The 19,608-nt window shown below is 37.8% G+C and overlaps 1 protein-coding gene across 4 annotated transcripts in view; it reads right to left on the minus strand.

Moving 5' to 3' along the window:
* Positions 1-892: 892 nt before the first annotated feature.
* CBFA2T2 (CBFA2/RUNX1 partner transcriptional co-repressor 2) overlaps positions 893-19,608 on the minus strand; it is an 81,971-nt gene continuing 63,255 nt past the window's right edge. For 2 of the 4 annotated variants that reach the window (XM_034414050.3, XM_087889232.1), the window contains exons 4-11: positions 18,783-18,872; positions 16,545-16,726; positions 13,932-14,182; positions 12,622-12,707; positions 11,509-11,704; positions 9,153-9,224; positions 5,773-5,960; positions 893-4,107 (exon numbers count right to left, since the gene is read on the minus strand). In XM_034414050.3, coding sequence (XP_034269941.1) covers positions 3,817-4,107; positions 5,773-5,960; positions 9,153-9,224; positions 11,509-11,704; positions 12,622-12,707; positions 13,932-14,182; positions 16,545-16,726; positions 18,783-18,872 — 1,356 coding nt within the window. In that variant the 3' untranslated portion in view covers positions 893-3,816. Of the gene's footprint in view, positions 4,108-5,772; positions 5,964-9,152; positions 9,225-11,508; positions 11,705-12,621; positions 12,708-13,931; positions 14,183-16,544; positions 16,727-18,782; positions 18,873-19,608 lie in introns of all 4 variants that reach the window. The other 2 variants (XM_034414049.3, XM_087889231.1) reach the window with 1 other exon arrangement.

Below are 19,608 nucleotides of genomic sequence, written 5' to 3' on the forward strand. Positions count from 1 at the left end.
ATTCAAATATATATAACTACTATTTTGGGCTTGATTTATATATGTATTATTTTAGAGTCAGCATTAGTTGTTTCAAATTGTTCCAAAGATAATTTCTTAATATAATGAAATAATTTCTTAATCATGAGCCTACTCAAAACGTCCATAACCAATTACATACATAAATCTGGGGATGTTCTAGATAGGGCTATATTTCAGGCTTAAAACAATACATTAAATACATCTCTCTTTCATAAATCTCAATCTGCCTTTTTTCACATTATATTGAGGGTTTCTGATACTGTTCTCAGTAATTCTGTTCTCAGTATATATTCCGTTTTTCTTCCTGATTTATAAAACCTCATAATCTATCCTTCCAAATTTGGTTTCGAAAACATAACAGCAATTAAACATGCTTTCAGACTTTTGACTGCAGTAATCTCTGCATTTTATGCATGCAAAATCGTTAACAGTTGTCATTGGTTAGGTTTAAATTATACTGGTTTTTTAAAATCCTGATTTGTGGAATCTATTGTAACTTAGTTTACATGATTCGCAAAGCTCCAAGCATGGTTTACAAGCCAGTGACTGGATTCACACAACAAGCTGATCCAAAACCAAGGCATAGCTACTGCTTATGATCTAGTAGTGGTTTAATAGTTAAGGTGTTGGAATAATATCAGAGGGATTCAGGTTCAAATCTAGCTTCAACAATGGAAGTTGACTGAGATATTTAGACCATTCTCTGCTCAAACTACCTAACAGGATGCTTATGAGGATGAAACAAAAGAAGATCCTCATATCTTGATTTCCTAGAGAAAAAGTGGGATAGGATTTAAATAATATTAATGATGTGTCAATCCAGCCTTTAGCTGAAATTATATTCTATAAAACAAGGTAAATCAACATGTTATAAGGTGAACATAGTCTTTATTGACTGCTATGAGTAGAACAAACTAAATACATCTGTAACGGTTTGGGTTCTTTTATACAGTATATTAAATAAGTTATGCACATGAAATTGGTAACAAAAATTCCTAATATAGAATCAAATGACAAAAATATATAGAAAACAGAATCCACAAAGTATTCCCATAGTAGCATTTCATATTTTTCATTTCCATTTTCAAAAAATCATTTTAAAATTATGACCGGTAATATTGTAACCTATGTACATTGATGTATTTTTCACTTAATACACAGCAAACTATTGTAGTTGCATGTTAAATTATGGAAGACTGTCTATTTACATATACTCTTAGAATGCCAATGAATGTTTTACCTCACACACACATATAGTTTTTCTCTCTCTCAGACAAACATACATTCATACTTTTCTTTGGAGCTGATCTTGTATCATTCTGTTCTATGGAAAGAATCAGGTGGCAATCAGTTTTGGAACAAATAAGTAATGTTAGCACCACAGCTTTAATTCGTATTTTCACATTCGCTGAAAAATCTTGGAAACAGTTTGAACTTGGTAGTTCCTCGGAGTACTACAAACCTTTACTTAAAATGAACACTGCAAATGTATCTATAAACATGTGTGAACTCATGACTTTGGATTTTCATTCTTATTAAACAGCATGAATTTAAAAAAAAGTCCCTCTTTGGTAAATCATCACTTAAGGATGAGTTCCAGGTGTAAATCAAATATTTTTTTCCAAGCAATGCATATGCATAGAATTAATGGAAATATGCAACCCAAGAATCTGAAAAAAAAAAAAAAACCCAAAGAAGCACCAAATAATACTTTAGAGCAGGGGTGTCAAACTGGCCGCCCGTGGGCTGGATGCATCACGCACAGGCCACGCCCATCCCAGCTCTGCAAAGGGGAAAAACATCGCAATACATCATGTGATGGCAACGTGATGCCACAAGTTTGACATCTGTGCTTTAGAGTATCTCATACATCCCAAAAACTATTTTGCTACAATGACTTTGTTCAGACATGACATCAAACCATGAGATTTTGGCAACATATGAATAAAGTCTTTCCTTACATATAAATGCCTTCTGTACTGTACGGTACTGTATATTGATTATCTCAATTTAATAGTAAGACACTACTACTATATCTGAGTACGGCAAAACAGATGTTTGTGGTAAACCACATGTAGGGGATTAGAAGTTCGCGTACTGGATTTTCATAAACATGAATCTGAATAAATTCTGATAACCCTTCAAAAATGAAAGCTTTTATATGAAGCCACTCCTCTGAGATTCATACTAGATGCATAAATATATCTCCCAATAATTTCTGATGTTAGTGTTGGCAAAAAGCAGCTGTGTTACTAGGGTTAATTGTAAGAGTGTAACCCTTTTCAACCATCCTCACATTAACTCTAGTTTTCTAGGAATTTGCATCTTAAAGCTAACAAAACCTGCTTTCTCTCTGTGGTTGTGGTTTGCCTACTGTCTGCTGATCTTGATTTCTATCAATCTGGCATGTGGAAGATGGAAAAAAATCACAAAAAGTCCTTCTTAAATGCAGCAAAAGAACTAGATACATTATAAAAACACAGTGGATAGATCTTGAAATCTTGGAACCTACAAATTTCATGACTTACATTGGAAAGATGACATGATATTTTAATACATGAAATTCTTCAATAGAGTCAACAATTTTAGTTTGCTTACAGAAAAAGAGAATTAAATACATTAGCCTTGCCTGCTCATGAATGTTATTAAATGACATGAATCTTCTATAATTTAACCAACATGTTCTGAGATAATAGCTTTATCTTCTCCAACACAATACTTTCCACAGGTATTGGACTTCAATTGTCCCATAGACAATTATGTCACTGGTTATCTAATCTGGGGAAATATGAAAACTGAAAACCAATGTACCTTGAGGGCACCTGAACATGAAAGTATGGACTAGGATATAACTGTTTGAGTCATGAGTGGTATGTGCCAGTTCATTTATTCACTAATGCACCTTCAAAACAAAATATATAAAGCCAACAACATTTATGCAGAGAAGAGAGTGTCAGAGTTGGGATAACAAAATTAAACAATCTGATTTATTAAAAGATCCAATAAGATGTTTTGAAAAAAATCTTTGGACAGAACATTTTAATCTCTTTAGGCCCTCCAACCAATTCGTAAACATTCTGCTCTGTATCCATAAATTACCAAAATTGGTAAGTGAAAAAGCCAATGAGTCATTATATGAACAAATTTGGGATCTTCCTTTTACAGCCCAAGAGCAACATGTTTCAGTCATTTGTCCATTTCAGAAATGATGGAAAAAAATGAAAATGAAAACACAAAAAAATGTTCAGTGCTAAAGTACGAAGGGTAAAAAGAACAGTCAGGTTGCTTATATTATATTTTATTTACATAGTTCTGCCTGATAATGAAATGGTCCACTTATTCTGTCACAATATGTAAAAAGCCTAGAGGTACTCAAATAATAATGGTCAGTGGTAGTGAAAACCCAATTGTTCAGATTATACAGAGGAAGAATGGGAACATTAAATGGAGAGAAAAGGCTTTCCAAGCAGCTTTGCTTCATGATAAAAAGAAAGAACAATCTGCTAGTTAGAAGCTTAAAATTATATCAATATAGAGTATCTTTTGAGAAAGTTCCATTAAAACAAAGTTCTCCATATTCCAGGAAACATTGAGATCATTCTGAGATCCCAAATTGGAAGGGCTAACATAGGTTTCTAAAAATGTCACTGTAATAGTGTGGAAAAGCCACCCTGCCCAACAAATAGCCAAAACTGAATTCCAAAGTGCGGGAATATAAATTTTGAATAATGTATTGAGGTTTCTGTTTTCCAAAGTACAATATAACAAAAAATGTATTGAATGCAGAGTTCCCTTTTAGAGTGCATTTGTATCTACTGCTGTTACAGAGGCTGGAGTGGAGGATCGAGAAGTAGCCGTGGATGTTTTTTCCAGAGCCGGACTTGCTATTCCATCAACTGCATTGAGGGTGGCAGCTGAAGACCGACTGGCTGATAAGGACACCGGCTTGACTTGGCTATGCAGGCCTTGCCCACAGATTCGATGATGTCTCTCCCAATCTTTGTGCTGGCAGAAGGAGCCACAATAACGAGCAATGTTACATCCACTGCATGTCTCACTGGCTTTGCGGCCACAATTCCAGCAGCTCTGAAAAACCAAAGAACAAACTTCTCCTTTAAGTATACTGCCAAATAAACAGTTTGAAGATGGTTTATTATTTCAAGGAAGCAAAAGGCCTTGAGGGAGGGAGGGAGGTGCTATTAAGATAGTGCTTCAATACCGCTAGGAAGAAAATTCCTTGTATAATCAAATTCAAATGTTGTCCAGAATAACATAGAACAGTTTGCCAAACTCTATCAAATGACAACCTAGCTATAATTACATCAGCTGTAACTGTCATATGATATGTTCATAATTTGTGAATTTACATTTCTATGAAGGTGTTCCTAGCAATCCCAACAAGGTTTTTCCTTGGCACAAATATAAGAGGAATAACTTAATTAGCAACCGTCAGTGAGCCATGTAACAGGCTCAAATAGCATGTTTCTGAAGAGCACGTTTTCCTTTACCAGGTGGATTTTAACAATGATAAATGAATGTAATTATTCAAGATGGAAAAAAAAAAGCTGCTGGAATAGTATTTACTTACACTGGCTTTGAGACTGCAATCTTCCCAACAAGGATTTACAGTATATTCCTTCCATTTTCCGGATAGCTGGAAGGAATATACCGCGTTTCCCCAAAAATACAACCTACCCTGAAAACAAGCCCTAGCCCGATTTTCACGCCTGTGCCTAATATAAGCCCTACCCCCAAAATAAGCCCTAGTTAAACCCTGCCCAACATCTGGTTGTAGAGGTGGGGCAAGGCGCAGGCATTGAAATCAAGCTAGGGGGGTGGAGTTGCCCCACGCACCCCACACCCAAATCATTTACCTTAGGACCACTGCAGCCAGGTCTCCCACGTCCTGACACCTGTTGCGCCGGTGCCCGACTTCTTCTGTAGCTGCATTGTGCTGGTGCCGCCGCTCAAGGTGGAACCCTGCAAGGCTTGTTGCACCTGTGTCGCCGCTCACGCAATGGCACAATGTGCCACGCAACCTCCTGCTGTGAGAGGCAGCACCACAGTGGTGGGTTGCCCCCGGTTCGAACTGATTCTATAGAACCGGTAGTAAAACTGGTGAGAGGCTCTGCCCACCGACCCCAACGTCATCAGAACGCTTCTGTACATTCGCAGAAGAGCACGCATACCCCCATTGCGAACCGGTAGTAAAGGTAGGTAGAACCCACCCCTGCAGCACCAGCATGACAAGCCTCGCTGAGAAGGCTGCAGTAGAAGTTGGGCAGCAACATAACAGGTGTCAGGGCATGGTAGGCATGGCTGTGGTGGTCCTAAGGTAAGCGGGTAAGACATCCCCCCAAAATAAGACCTGGTGCTTATTTTGGGAGCGAAAAGAAAATAAGACCAGTCTTATTTTCGGGAAAACATGGTAATTCTTTCTATTCTCCACCATTTGGTCAGAACTGAAGAAGCTTCTTGGATAAGAAGTGAAATGTCTTCAAGGAAAAACAAAGAAAGTCCAGTTGCCTTTTCAAAAAAAGCACCTTTGGGATAATCATAACCCGGATGATTGAGAATCTCCATAGATAAATTAGATTAATTTATAACATAAAAAGGAATGATGAAATTCTAAAAAATCCCAGGCAACTTCCCCCCCCCCAAACCAACACAAAGTTACTTCATCTTTAAGGTGATGTCCAAGAGTTTCCCTAGGCCCTCCCAAAACACCAGATATTTCTGCTTAGTCCTCACCTCTGTAGACTCTTCTTGCTCATTAATCACTAGGAAAGCATCTTCAGTAGCCTGGCGTTTGGCATCAGCAATGGTCTGCTCCATTCTAGCCCTTTCTGATGCAATCATTTCAAATGCTTTCTGCTCAGCCTCTGCTACTGCTTTTTGGACTTCAGACATAGCCTGGCGTTTGACTTCATTCACAGCTTCTTCTGAAAGAAAACAAAGGTTGTACATCAAACAGCTTCATGATAGAAAGTAAAATAGAATCTTTGAAGAAGACACTTCCAATCAACTCCAAAGGCCAAAGTCACACATAAATTTAGTTTCCCCTGAAGCACTCCTGAACTTAAGGATGATTTTCATTTTACTATTTAGAATATTTTGAGCTATTTGGAAACTGAGGTGAAAATGTTTTACACAGGTTGCTGGAAAACAAGTAAAACAGGGCAGGGAAGTCAAGCTCAGGGAAAGAAAAATAACACAACAGTACCTCAATACTCATCATTAATTGGTTCCAGGAGGCACGATGAGTACAAAAAATGATGAGGATAAAACAATTTGTTCCATAAGGAATAATGTAGTGAGTCACAGGCCAGTTGACCGACAAGTTCTAGCTTGTGTTGAGTATCAAACAAAACAATGAGTAACTGTGGGTTATGCAAAATGTTTTGAAGAAAAAACTTCAGTTTTCTCCACAATTGTTTTTATTGGGTATAGTTAAAGGTTTTACATTGGGTGAAACAAAGCTGATATTGTATATGGTGACAGCAGCGAGATTATTGATAGGTCAATATTGGAAAAACGAAGTTATGCCTACTATTGAAGAATGGACTTTGAAGATGACCAGTTTTGCAGAGATGGCGAAGATCTCAGCGTATCTAAAAGATTGGACTCAAGAGATTTGTTTGGGAGTGGAAGAAGTGGATAGATTATGTGCAGAATAAATATCAAACTAAGAAATATCAGATAGCTTTTAGCTGAATGTATTATGCAGGGATAGATTAACTGAATTTTATGAAGATATAAACAGTACACAGGGGGTGGAGGGGTTTAAGTTTTATAAAATGTGATTTTGATTTGGATTTCATATTGAGGAAGTCTTGGGGGGAGGGGAGGGTTAGGGAGGGCTTGGGGGGGTGGAACTGGGGAGAAAATGTATTTGTAAAACTTTTTAAATAAATTAAAAAAAAAACAATGAGTAACTACCAGGACAAAATTTTCATGTCAAAATGAGTTAAATACAATATTGGATGAGTTTCAAAGCAGTTGAGGTACCAAGGTACCACTGTAATTTAAAAACGTTCTGCTAAGGATAGAACCAGCAACCTCCTATTTGCAAGGCAAATACTCATAGAATTATTGTGGTTTTATAGTTATTCATGGTAAATGGGCAGCTTTAAAAATGAGAAGTTCTGACCCAATTGAACAGGCATTGATTCTTTCTTTTGTAAAGTAGCTGATCAACTGCTGGATTGACCTGCAATCAATGGAAGCACGCTTTCCCAAATGAACAGAGCGCTCAAGTTGACAAGACAATGTACTTGCAGAGTGGAGCAGAAAAAGACACCCTGAAACCATTTTGATCAAGAGGGGGGGGGGGGCGGGGCGGTGGTAGGGAGTGAACAAAGGGCAAAATCATCCAACAAAGACTCTGTAGAGATTCTCAGCCATCCAGGTCATGGTTGTCCCAAAGGTGCTTTTTCAGGAGGCAACTGGACTTTCTTGTTTTTTCTTTGAAGACATTTCGCTTCTCATCCAAGAAGTTTCTTCAGCTCTGACAGGATAGTGGGGAACGGAAGGATTTGAATGCAAGGAGTATAAATCCTTCCATTCCCCACCATCCAGTCAGAGCTGAAGAAGCTTCTTGGATAAGAAGCAAAATGTCATCAAAGAAAAAACAAGAAAGTCCAGTTGCCTCCTGAAAAAGCGCCTCTGGGACATCCAGCACATGACATTTGCCTGCCTGTTTTGAAGACAAGACAAGTAGGCAATATATAGACAAGATCTTTCCAGAGCTGCAAAATTTTTATGCTTAACTTCAAACTAATTAGAGCAAATGACTCAGGCTTGATATATGAAAGGAGAGGAGTCTGTTCACTTATCAGAGAGGGAAGGTATGGAAAGGTTCTTACAATAAATGAATTAATTTATAAAACTTCATTCCCTCCTTATAAAAAGCTTGGAAGAGCAATAGTAATAGCACTTAGACTTCTATGCCACTCCATAGTCTCTAAGTGGTTTACAATGTCAGCATATTGCCCCAAACAATCTGGGTCCTCGTTTTACCAACCACAGAAGGATGGAAGGCTGAGTCAACCTTCAGCCAACTCCTGACTTTAGGCAATTAGCCTGCAATACTGCATCCTAACCACTGTGCCACCACAACTCTTGGAAAGTAATCATGTCTGAAAAATGCCAAATTGTCCAAAGTTATACAAATATCTTTGTAGAAATTGAAACTCAAGCCTTTTCAAGGCTTCTACTTTTTCTTGGTATCAATATTCTACTTCTCTTTCACTTACAGGATTCATAACTACATTATCCATGTTACAGTTTTCATGTTAATGTCACTGTCCAGGAGAAATATTGTACTTGTGGCCTATGTATCTTCATTTTGACTGAGCTTTCTTTTATTTAAAGATAAATTAGTTATTAATTATATATAATTCATGTCTCTCCCAAAAGATAAAGGCAAACCAATCGTACCTACACATACCTTTTCAGTCAACACCTGAATTAGTTGTGAAACTATTTATATAATTTAAAGCAAAGTTTTCCTAAACTACTTGATATATTTAGCTAGATAAACCTTACTGCCTGACAGAATGCTGCGAAGACATTTGCAAAAAGCGTTTAGAAAAATTATACCTTTAACGTAAACCAAGACGTATTGATTGTTGTTTTCCATTTGTCCTCTCTCCTTTGCCCCTTCAGGATAGGACCACTTCCTTTTTTGTTTCCTCACAATTCTGCTATGTCTTTTCTGAAACAGAGTGGATGTTGCCACTGCCACCAGTTGCCCAGAAAATCTCCAGTCTGAATATGCTAGCATGAATCTTAAGACCTCATGCTAGCTTCTCAGAGCAGCTGCTTGCCTGTTTAGTTTTAATTCAGATCCACCTCTGCTATTTATCTGGAATTTTTGATTGGCTCTCCAGATATTCACTCTTTAGGTCAGTGATAGGAATTTGTGCTTTCTAGAAACTTCTAAACCAGGGCTCTCCAACCTTGGCAACTTTAAGACTTGTGGACTTCAACTCCCAGAATTCTTTGCATTGTTATCTGAGGAATTCTGGGAGTTGAAGCCCACAAATCTTAAAGTTGCCAAGGTTGGAGACCCCTGTTCTAAGCAAAATAATGTCTCATAGCAATGTATTGAAACAGGCTTCCTTACTTACCAGCCTTTTTCCATATCTCTTCTGTGACATAACCTGCTGTTCCTGGCCTGCTACTGCTCTCCCGCTGAGATTCTGAAGAAGGAAGAAGGATGGCAATAATATTAAGTATTAAAATCTAGCCCTGCCAAGCTAAAAAATTTATATTCAGCATCTGTGTAGCAAAGAGAGCAGGAGGGTTAATCGCTAAAACCAAACCAAGAGATATCTGCAGTTAAAACAGTGTTCAACAATGTCAAAAACGATAGATGATCACTTTTAATTCTAAATTTAATTTAATTTAGATTACTGCATAATTTTTTGCATAGCATAATTTCCATCTTTAAATCCCACAACATAATCATTGCTAATAGTGCCTTGTATTTTAAAGAGTCAGTTGAAAAATGAAATATTCACAAAGTTTCATACAGATTACTGTATATTCCCAATCCCCAATAATATGGTAATTAGATGTAAAAATTGCATATTTTAAATTGAAAATAATGCTTTTGTTTTACCCATACTTCACCTCTAATTTATCTCTCATGTTTCTTTTCCCTGAGAGTCTGTATACTACAAGGTAGAATACAAACTTAAAAGTTCCAGCTTCAAAAATAGTATAAAGTAAAGGCAGCATTGTGGAAGGGTTTTTTTTTGTTTGTCTGTAGCTCAAAATATTAGAATTCAACTCATATCAATCCTTATTAGCCAAAGTAGGAGAAATCGCATTTATTCAGAAACAACATACATTACCAAATGCTATGAGGACAATCAAAAGGCGTATTTGGCTCAGTGTTGTAGAAAGAATGGAATGGATTTTTAGTTTAGCAAAGCAATTTAAAAGTTCAATTAAACCTACACATTATGCTCAAGAACTGCACAGATGCCGTTGATAGAAAATCTGGCCTCCAGATTACCATTCATCAAATATAGAATGCATTCAATATGTATACTAATAGCAAACTCATTTCCTAAGTGTGGATTTTTACACAGCCAAAATGCTTAAATGCTCAGAGAAACCCCCAAGCTTGAACTGACCCAACTCAATGCTAGCAAAATTATGACAAAGTACTGGCAAACTGAAAAAGGAAGCACAGCGGAAATGGAAATGGAGAATCTTGAAAACTGTTATAGCTAATGGGTTGGAAACCTAAACAAAAGCCCAATGCAGAACATTGTATTGCAAACCCAACTTGGTTGATTATTTATTTATTCAATGTATAGCCTACCTTTCTGTATTCAAGGCAGCCAACAGAATTAACTGACATTTTAAACAGTGAGGGAAAAAAATAGAATATTCATTTTTATCATTGGAAAATTTACTCTGAATCTAAAGCCAAGAAGTAGCTTGGAATATGAAATACACGTTACTTTCTTTTTTTTTCAATCTGGATGCAATGTGCTAATTCAGGCACCAATACTTAAACTAAGTATTCATTCCAAAGAAATGGCCAGCTGGAAACAATTCAGAGGGAAAAGGAATTTAATGAAGCAGGTCTCCCTACAAGGTTGATGAATGACAGCTGCTTTCCATCACCACTTCCTCAGAGGCTACCTGGTTCCCACCCCTGCTGTATCTTATCTTTTAGATTATTAACCTCTGGCACCGACTATATGCAAGTCACTTTGAAAACCTTTTTGGATGAAAGTTACATCCAAACCTCTGCAACGATGCAAATGTTGCAAATAAATTAGGTATTATGTCCTTCACAAAATATCAAGTAATATCCTTTCCAACTTCATTATGTTTATGGTTTTGAAGGGAGAGTAAGATTTAAAAAAAAAAAATACATGTCAGTTCTGGATTCAGTTCCCAGGGCTAATTTGTACTTGCATTTGGGAAAGTGAAACTGAAGCCAAACTGCATCAATATGCAGTTTGATGTTCTGCATCAAACTGCAGAACATCCATGATTGAATTCATAGTAAGGTGGTGCAAATCAATGGGGAAGATTAAAAAGCACTGTTATGCTTAAAATGCTGCTGAAATAGCAGTAGAGAGTGCAGAGCATTTCATTCTACTTCAGAATGTTGAAGAAGTTTAGAATCATAACTGATTCATTGTTTTTGCATTACGTTTTGTCAATATTAGCTTGAGATCTGCTCTTTAATCTTAAGAAATAGAGTCCAAAAAGGGAGGCCAAAGATACTTTATGTTGTTATATATTTATTGGTAACAGTGCACTCTTTAACTCCTTTAAATGTGCTGAAGCTTACAGATGGTGCGCTGTAAAGGAATAAAAAATATATAATAGGTCGGTGTTTCTCAACCTTGGCAACAGTAAGACCCATGGACATCAACCAGTTTAAAGTGGAGAAATACTGATCTGGAGTATACTAATACAAAGCCACTGTCTTAAATTCAGGGCGCCCATGCATACCACTGTTGATTGTGTCTGAGCTCGCAGGACTATGCTGACGCATGGCTGAATCGTTCCCTCCTTTCCGTGGCTCGGTGGGCTCACTGCATCGTCTTTTCCAGTAATTGAGCTCTTCCCTGTCAGCTTCTTGACAACGGCGGAGGACTGCCATGGAACGCCTGGTCTTTTCTACCATTTCCATAATACAATTCAATGCCTTCAATAGGGAAAAGAAGAGCACATTTTGAAACATGTCGGCTTCATAACATGTGAACTGTGCAGGTAAGCAGAGTTTTCCTGCACAGTTGCCTATATAAGAGTTTTTCTTATGCTTTTCTGTAACAGAGCTATCCTGCAGGAACAGGTTCTGGAGTATCTGATGGGCTACTTCCCAATAATTAATTTAGTCTATATAAAAATAAATGGTGCTAGAAATGAGGCTCTTCTCTATAAAACAGATATTATACAGGAGCATTTGAAATATAGGCAAGATAATACGGTATCAATCAATCAGAATAGAGCTGGAAGTCCTGCTCAGGCAGGAGGCCTATAGAATTTGAGATAAGTAGCTATCCAGTCTTTCTTAAAAACCTCCACTGATTAAGCAGCCACAACTTCAGAAGGCAAGCTATTCCACTGGTTAAATCTTCTCACTGTTAGGAAGTTTCTCCTTAATTCCAGGTTGCTTCTCTCCTTCTCCCCCTGCCCCGCCCTGCCCCGCACAGTTAATCAGCATGCAGGAGTCAAACTTAGAACCATGTATATGCCTCACCCATGCTCTACCAGTAAGTTAAATCCTCCCTAGACTAAACAATCACCTAATCATACAGACATGTAGTTGGCTGTGTGCATACACATAATGCCACAACTCAAAGATACAACACATTCTTTTTATGTCAAGAATCCAGATTTAATTCCAAATAAAAGTGTCAAGTAGAAAGTGACAAGGTGGACTTCTGCCCAAGATGCTGAAGAGCCACTGCCAGAAATTTATCAGGTTACACGAACAACCTGAGTTATTAGAAGATTGGTCCCTGTGTATATAATTTTAATAGAACGTTATGACGCTCATGCTTAGAAGAACAGTAGGACAGTCATATTTGTACACTGCTTTTTTTCATCCCAGGCTCTTACATGATCCAGATGCTTCCATTCATCAGCCCATTCCCTCTCTGTTAGGCGATGATCCACCAGTTCATCCTGGTAACCTCCATTTAATCCTGTTAGGAAATGCAAGGAAATATTGAGCCTTGGTAGTACAGTAGTCTAAAGCACCTTGTTATTAAGACCAGCTGCCTGCAATTACTGCAGGTTCGAATCTCGCCAGGCTCAAGGTTGACTCAGCCTTCCATCCTTTCTAAGGTAGGTAAATTGAGGACCCAGTTGTGGGGGCAATAAGATGACTTTGTATAAATATACAAAAGGATGAAGGCTATTGCTTAGCGCTTTGTAAGCCGCCCTGAGTCTCCGGAGAAGGGCGGCATATAAATCAAATTAAAAAAAAAAAAATTACAATCTGAAAATTGTATAGTCTAGAATCCTGACAGTGCGATACAAAAAAAAGAGGAAGGGGGGTGAAAGAGATTATTTCTATCAACACATATTTACAATACATGTATGTATACATACATACATACATACATACATACATACATACATACATACATATTGGATTTACAAATCCTCGGCCATCTGTGAGATCAGTAAAGAACATCAAATTTTGCTATGAAATAACAGAAACTACTATATGATATTTAGTTCTTCATCCTGAGATGCTTAACCTCTGCTAAAATTTGTCAAAATTTATATCTTATATTAGAATAGGAACAACAGAATAATAGAGTTGGAAGGGACCTTGGAGGTCTTCTAGTCCAACAACTTCTCTGGCAGGAAACCATATACCATTTAAGTCAAATGGTTGTCCAATCTCTTCTTAAAAACTTCCAGTGTTGCAGCATTCACAACTTCTGGAGGCAAGTTGTTCCACTGATTAATTGTTCTGTCAGGAAATTTCACCTTAATTCTAGGTTGCTTCTCTCCTTGAATAGTTTCCACCCATTGCTTCTTGTCCTGTCTTCAGGTGCTTTGGAGAATAGTTTGACTCCCTCTTCTTTGTGGTAACCCCTGAGATATTGGAACACTGCTATCATGTCACCCCATTCCTTGTTTTCATTAAAGTAGACATACCCAATTCCAGCAACCGTTCTTTATATGTTTTAGCCTCCAGTCCCCTAATCATCCTTGTTGTTCTTCTCTGTACTCTTTCTAGAGTTTCAACATTGTTTTTATATTGTGGCAATCAAAACTGGATGCAGTATTTTGAGTGTGATCTTACCAAGGCATTATAAAATTAGAAAACAAATGCTGGCAATCAGCATTTGGACTGGAATTAGAGTACATTGGAAAATATAGGCATAACTGTCTCACAGGGCAGATTTCATTACCTATACTATGTCTTTCTCGCAAATCCCTGTGTTCCAGCATCTTGCTTGCATCTCTATATAAATGGGATGTTGCAATGTCTTCTAGGGTATAATGCTGGAGTGGAGGAGGTGTAGGATGAAATTGCCCAGCTGCGTTTATGATGGGCAACATGAGGGATGGACTGTGTCGAGGTGCTGGGCTAATGGTGCAAACCCTTTTGGCAGGAGGCTCTGAAGGGATCGGCTCTCTCTCAAAGTTATTCTCTTCCCTTCTGTAAGCAAGACAAGAAAAGAAAGAAAGGTGTCCATTAGCATTCAGGGAATTATTACATTATTCTATCCACTTGCAGAGTTTCATGTATTGCCCATGTTACAACGAAGAAAACTAGTAGCAAGATACAAACTCAGTAAAAGAAGAAAAAGAAAAAGTTCCCATATATTGATGGCATACCAAAATATGACATCCAAACTCTGCTACAAACATAGTTTTATTTATTTGGGTATTCTAGTTCAGTGCTTTTCATACTTGGCTACTTTAAAATGTGTGGACTTCAGTATGCTGGTTGGGGAATTCTGGGAGTTGAAGTTTCCGCATGTTAAAGTGGCCAAGTTTGAAAAACAATGCCCTAATAGTAACATGATAGCATAGAGACAATAATAGTCAATTGTGTTCAGCATTTCCAATCATTCTGAAGGTGTGTAAAGCCAATGCAAAACACAATTACTACATTTTTATATAATTTCTTGTTGGAATCAGGAGGGTGGTAAATTATGAGGTACCCTTTTGTTTCATCTTGCAGCATTGAATCCAGTCCACTGCTTTAATTCAGTTCCCACAGAATAGTATTTGCTGATTGCCAGCATTTATTTTCTAAAATCACCTGAATAGCCTCTTTACTATTACCCATGCAAATATAAAAAGTGTTAAATGGGGTGGGGTAGAAAAACTCTTCTTATTAAACAACCTTTCTAGAGAGTTGCCTGAAAACAAAGACTGTGCAAAGCTCATCCAACATTACTACAAAGCCTCTTTTGTTGTGTCCGATATGCCCAATTCCTTCCAAACATTGGTAAAAGGGGGGAGTTGAAAAAAAGTCCAAAGGGACAGTAACGAAAAACTTTATTAATCAACTTGTTTCAGATAAGACAGCCTTTTCAAAAGCATAAGCCAGAACAAAATATATCGTAAAATCATAGGACTGGGAGGGACCGTGGAAGACTTCTAGTCCAACCCCCTGCCCTAGGCAGGAATCCTTATGCCATGCTGGACAAATGATTGTCCATCTTTTCCTGAAAACCATCAGCGATGGAGAATCCACAACTCTGGAAGGGAAGCTATTTCATTGACTAAATGTTCTCATTATCAGAAAGTTTCTTCTTTATTCCAAGTTGGATCTCTCTCTGACTAGCTTGTTCCTTGTCCTGTCCTCAGATGCTTTGGAAAATAAATCAACCCCCTCTTCTCTGTGAAAGCCCTCCAAGTATTGGAAGATGGCTAACATGTCACCCCTGAGCCTTCTCTTCATTAGGCTAAATATACCATACCTCTTATAATTTCTGCTGCTCTTCTCTGCACATTTTCTAGAGACACAATACGTCTGTTTTGTATCGTGGTGACCAGAACTGGATTCAGTATTCCTAGTGTGGTCTTACTTGTGCAGTATACTATGAGATGGCTATTTACAACAAATGGGTCAAAATTATCAACTCAGGTGTTACTTGGTTACAATGACTAACAGTAAAAAAATAATAATCAGAAAACCACCACTGCATTAAATTTATTATAGTATCAAAAGCTTGTAACGTATGTTTAACATATATTGCTTATTCTGGTATTTTTAAAAGTCCAAAAAAAGATGTATAGTCTCAGGAAAACACTAATACATATTCACATTGTTCAACAATAAAAGTGAAACACTAGAATAACCAATTAACCCACTGATTAAATCACTTAAGATAAATTGGTTTAATTATAATTATCAAAAATATATATTTTTTATTTAGAAAACTGTACAGAGAGGCCTGTGTTTATACTGATGAAAAATCCTCTCCTCAGAGCAGATAAAATGCTTATATAGAAAGTTTCATGATCTCTAGACAATATGGTGTCTTGTAGATAAGGGCATTTACATAATCTAGCTAAAAACTGTCTATCTAAAATATGTTCGGCCTGATAAAAATTTCCCCATCGGCACCTGGATTTTTCTGTCTTTAAAAAAAAAAAAAATTATGGTTTTCAGTGCATGTCTTCTGCATACATATTCATTTCCACCATTCCCATCTTATAGGTCCCATTCTCTCATTGGGACATTTGGTTTATCTCCAGATCTTAATTCCCAACTCTTACCAAGCTTTAAGCATTTTTTTTCTTCCCATTATTTTTCCTTTCTCACTACTTCCTTTTTTCTGAAAAAGGTAACAGAAAAGGAGGAGAGAAGTGGTGGGCAAGTGGTGGACTTCTAAACATATAGCAACAAGCTTTTAAGAGAGGACATAGGGGGAAAAAAAACCTTCCAAAAGAAAGCATAAGGATTTTTTATTTGTTTTATTTTTATAGCTGCTCATCTCAACAAGTGGCTCTGTATACCTTGATATCTCCAGTGGCCGATTTCTGAGTTACTTGAATCCTCTTACCTGTCTGGACTATGCCTCTTTCCATTTCCATTTACTTCCATTAGCAATTCTGAAGAGTCAGCTGGGGATGCTGTGTTTGTATTCAGCAGAATATGCTCATGTTGGGCCAAGTACTGAGAAGGGGTTTGCTTGGCGGCTCGAGCACAGTGCAATAATTCCCTCTGGAGGAGAGGAAGGTTGGCCTACAAAACAATGGTACAGTTACCCATTTAGGTTCTGAAGCTATGGAGAAGTTGATGTTACTCTTTAGGTCAGGGGTCAGCAACCTGCGGCTCCGGAGCTGCATGAGGCTCTTTGGACCCTCTGCTGTGGCTCCCTGTCAGGTGATCCCACCACTGGCTGGCCCCACCCCTTGCCCTCCCCGTCACTCCTCGCCTGGCCTGAGAAGGTAAGGGTGAGAGTGGGGGATGGAGAAGCGGCCAGGGCAGAGACAGAGAGATACAGAGAGAGGGCGAGAGAGAGAGAGACATAGAGAGATACAGAGAGGGAGGGAGAGGGGAGGGAGGGGAGAGAGAGAGATGTCAAAAGGATTTTGTGGTTCCCGGTGTTTTTTTAAACACGGGTTCTCTGCCCTAATGACCTGCTGGGTAGGCGTGGCTAGGGGGGGTCATGTGACTGGTAGAAGTGAGTGACATTGAGTTGGCCATGCCCATCCAGGTTCTGTGGCTCCCAGTGTTTTCTTTTCTGTGGGAAACGGGTCTAAATGGCTCTTTGAGTATTTAAGGTTGCAGACCCCTGCTTTAGGTAAAACAGCAAGCCAAGTGTTTGAAACAGAGGTTCTCTGAATACAAGCAACATTCAGCTATAAATGGTATTAATCTTCCTAAGGACTACTATGACAAAATAATGTGACTTCCATTAGCACAGATAACACTTGTCATCAATTGAATGATAATTAGCAGCCATCCTGTTCTAGACAGGATGGCTTGGAGAAAGAGGCTAAACCTCACGTAGCTCTATGGAAAAATAAACAAGATATTCTGTTCCTTGGGGACAGATGACCAAATAGGCTCCAATGAACAACCTTATCAGATACAAGAGAAGTTTGAATTTCAGTTTGTTTTCCTTTTCTGCTTTCCTTAAAGGAGAAATGTGCAGGAGTATAGTATGTTCAGCCATGATCCTATGTAAGAAATGGGAACAATGCTGAAATAAGTAAGGAACCAGAACTCAAATCGGTATTGAGCATGCAATAATATTCCATATTTCAATATACACGAATCATCTGTACATTGGGGGGGAAAGGAAAACATATGCATTGACCGCTCCTTAACTTAGATAAGAAAAGTGACACCCGGTGAAATATTGCAGGCAAAAAGTAGATACATAATTTATTTTTTGATCTGGGCACAATCAATTATTTGGCTTTAATGGAGAGGATTAACAGAACAGAATAAAAGAATAACAGAGTTGGAAAGAATCTTGGAAGTCTTATAGTCCAACCCACTGCTCAAACAGGAGACCCTAGACCGTTTCAGACAAGTGGCTGTCCAGTCTCTTCTCAAAAGCCTCCTTATTTTGTCCTCATATCAGGGATCTAGAAGAAACTGATTTTTTATATTTTCTAATGAATCTTTCTGGGGATGTGGCAATTCTCACTTTTTTCATTAACTATCAGTTTTTAAAAATATTAACCTTCATCCAATCTTTGCAAATGCTTCCTCTGCAACACTAGTTTTTATAACACATTAGAAGATTATGATTTAGAACAGTCTAACACATTTAGTTTACAGATTCCACTATAATTTTTCTGCCAGTGATTTTGACTAAGCTGAACAAAATCTGGCTCAGAGCAAGAAAACACTTTTCTATCATTTTAGCAATGGCTATCCAGAGGACATTTCCTTTTTTTCCTAATTTTGTTATATAAAATTGTGGCAAACCTTTTTATTATCTCTGCAATTTCAAATCTTCTCAAATCAAGCAACAACAAAACTTAGGGGAACACTACTAATTCAGCCATAACAAAATATATAATTTATATAATAATATAATTTATTTAGCTTATGTTTTGATTTGCCACAAAGAAATCAGATCTCGTGAACATTTTCCTGTTTACTTGTTAAAACAGGTTCTGTTGAAGACAGTAAGGTCGTAGGTGTGTGTGTATGTGAGCGAGAGCGAGAGACAGAGAGACAGAGAGAGACAGAGAGAGAGAGTGCATAAGCATCCTTTGGGAGATATTATAAAATCATTCTAATGTGTCATGAAAATTTACCAACAGGGTACAATAATTACCTTTAGGAATGGAATTACAAATGGACGCAAAGGAAAATTTGTAGCCTCCTGAAGCTTGCAATGAAATTCCTCTATTGTCACTGTTGAATTCTGCAAAAAGAAAGGAAATTGATCAGAATTAAATGACAAATGGCAACTCTGTTTGTTTATCAACACATGACCATAATATACTTATGACTTCATTCCTGCTGTGATCATTAAATAAAACTTCATGTGACCTTGACTTGCAATTATATTGCCAGCTTCTCCACTGGCTCTGCTTGTTGGGAGTCAACTTTGAAGCATGCAAATAGTGATCATCTGGAACGCTAAGATCGTTGTAAATGCCCACAGTCTTGCAGTACCCTAATCCTGATCAGACGACTATAGGGATGCTGTAACAGTCATAAATGCCAGGACCAGTCATAAAATCGCCTTTCCAGTGCCATGGTAACGTCAAACAGTTGCTAAGCAGAATAGTTGTTAAGTGACGTCTATCTGTAGTCCCCCCTGTTTTTAAATTTATTTTCCTGAACCTATATTTGCATCAGAAGCTAGATTTACATATTTTATGGAAGAACTAGTAACCTTTATCACCCTCATCACTGTTAAGTAACAAAACATTTTCATCTGAAAATACAAATTATACTTAACCTCAGGATTTAAAAAAAAATCAACTGGATATAAAGTAAAAGCTAAAGACAGAATCGTAGGGCTGCAAAGTACATTATGGGATCTTCTAGACCAGGAGTGTCAAACTCAATTTCATTGAGGGCCGCATCAGAGTTGTGTCTGATCTCAGGAGGACGGTGTAGGCATGGCCAGGGTGGGCATGGCCATCACTCAT

Source organism: Pantherophis guttatus, chromosome 3 (assembly GCF_059756535.1).
Source record: "Pantherophis guttatus breed Tessera chromosome 3, ASM5975653v1, whole genome shotgun sequence".
In the NCBI taxonomy this organism is placed as follows: Eukaryota; Metazoa; Chordata; class Lepidosauria; order Squamata; family Colubridae; genus Pantherophis; species Pantherophis guttatus.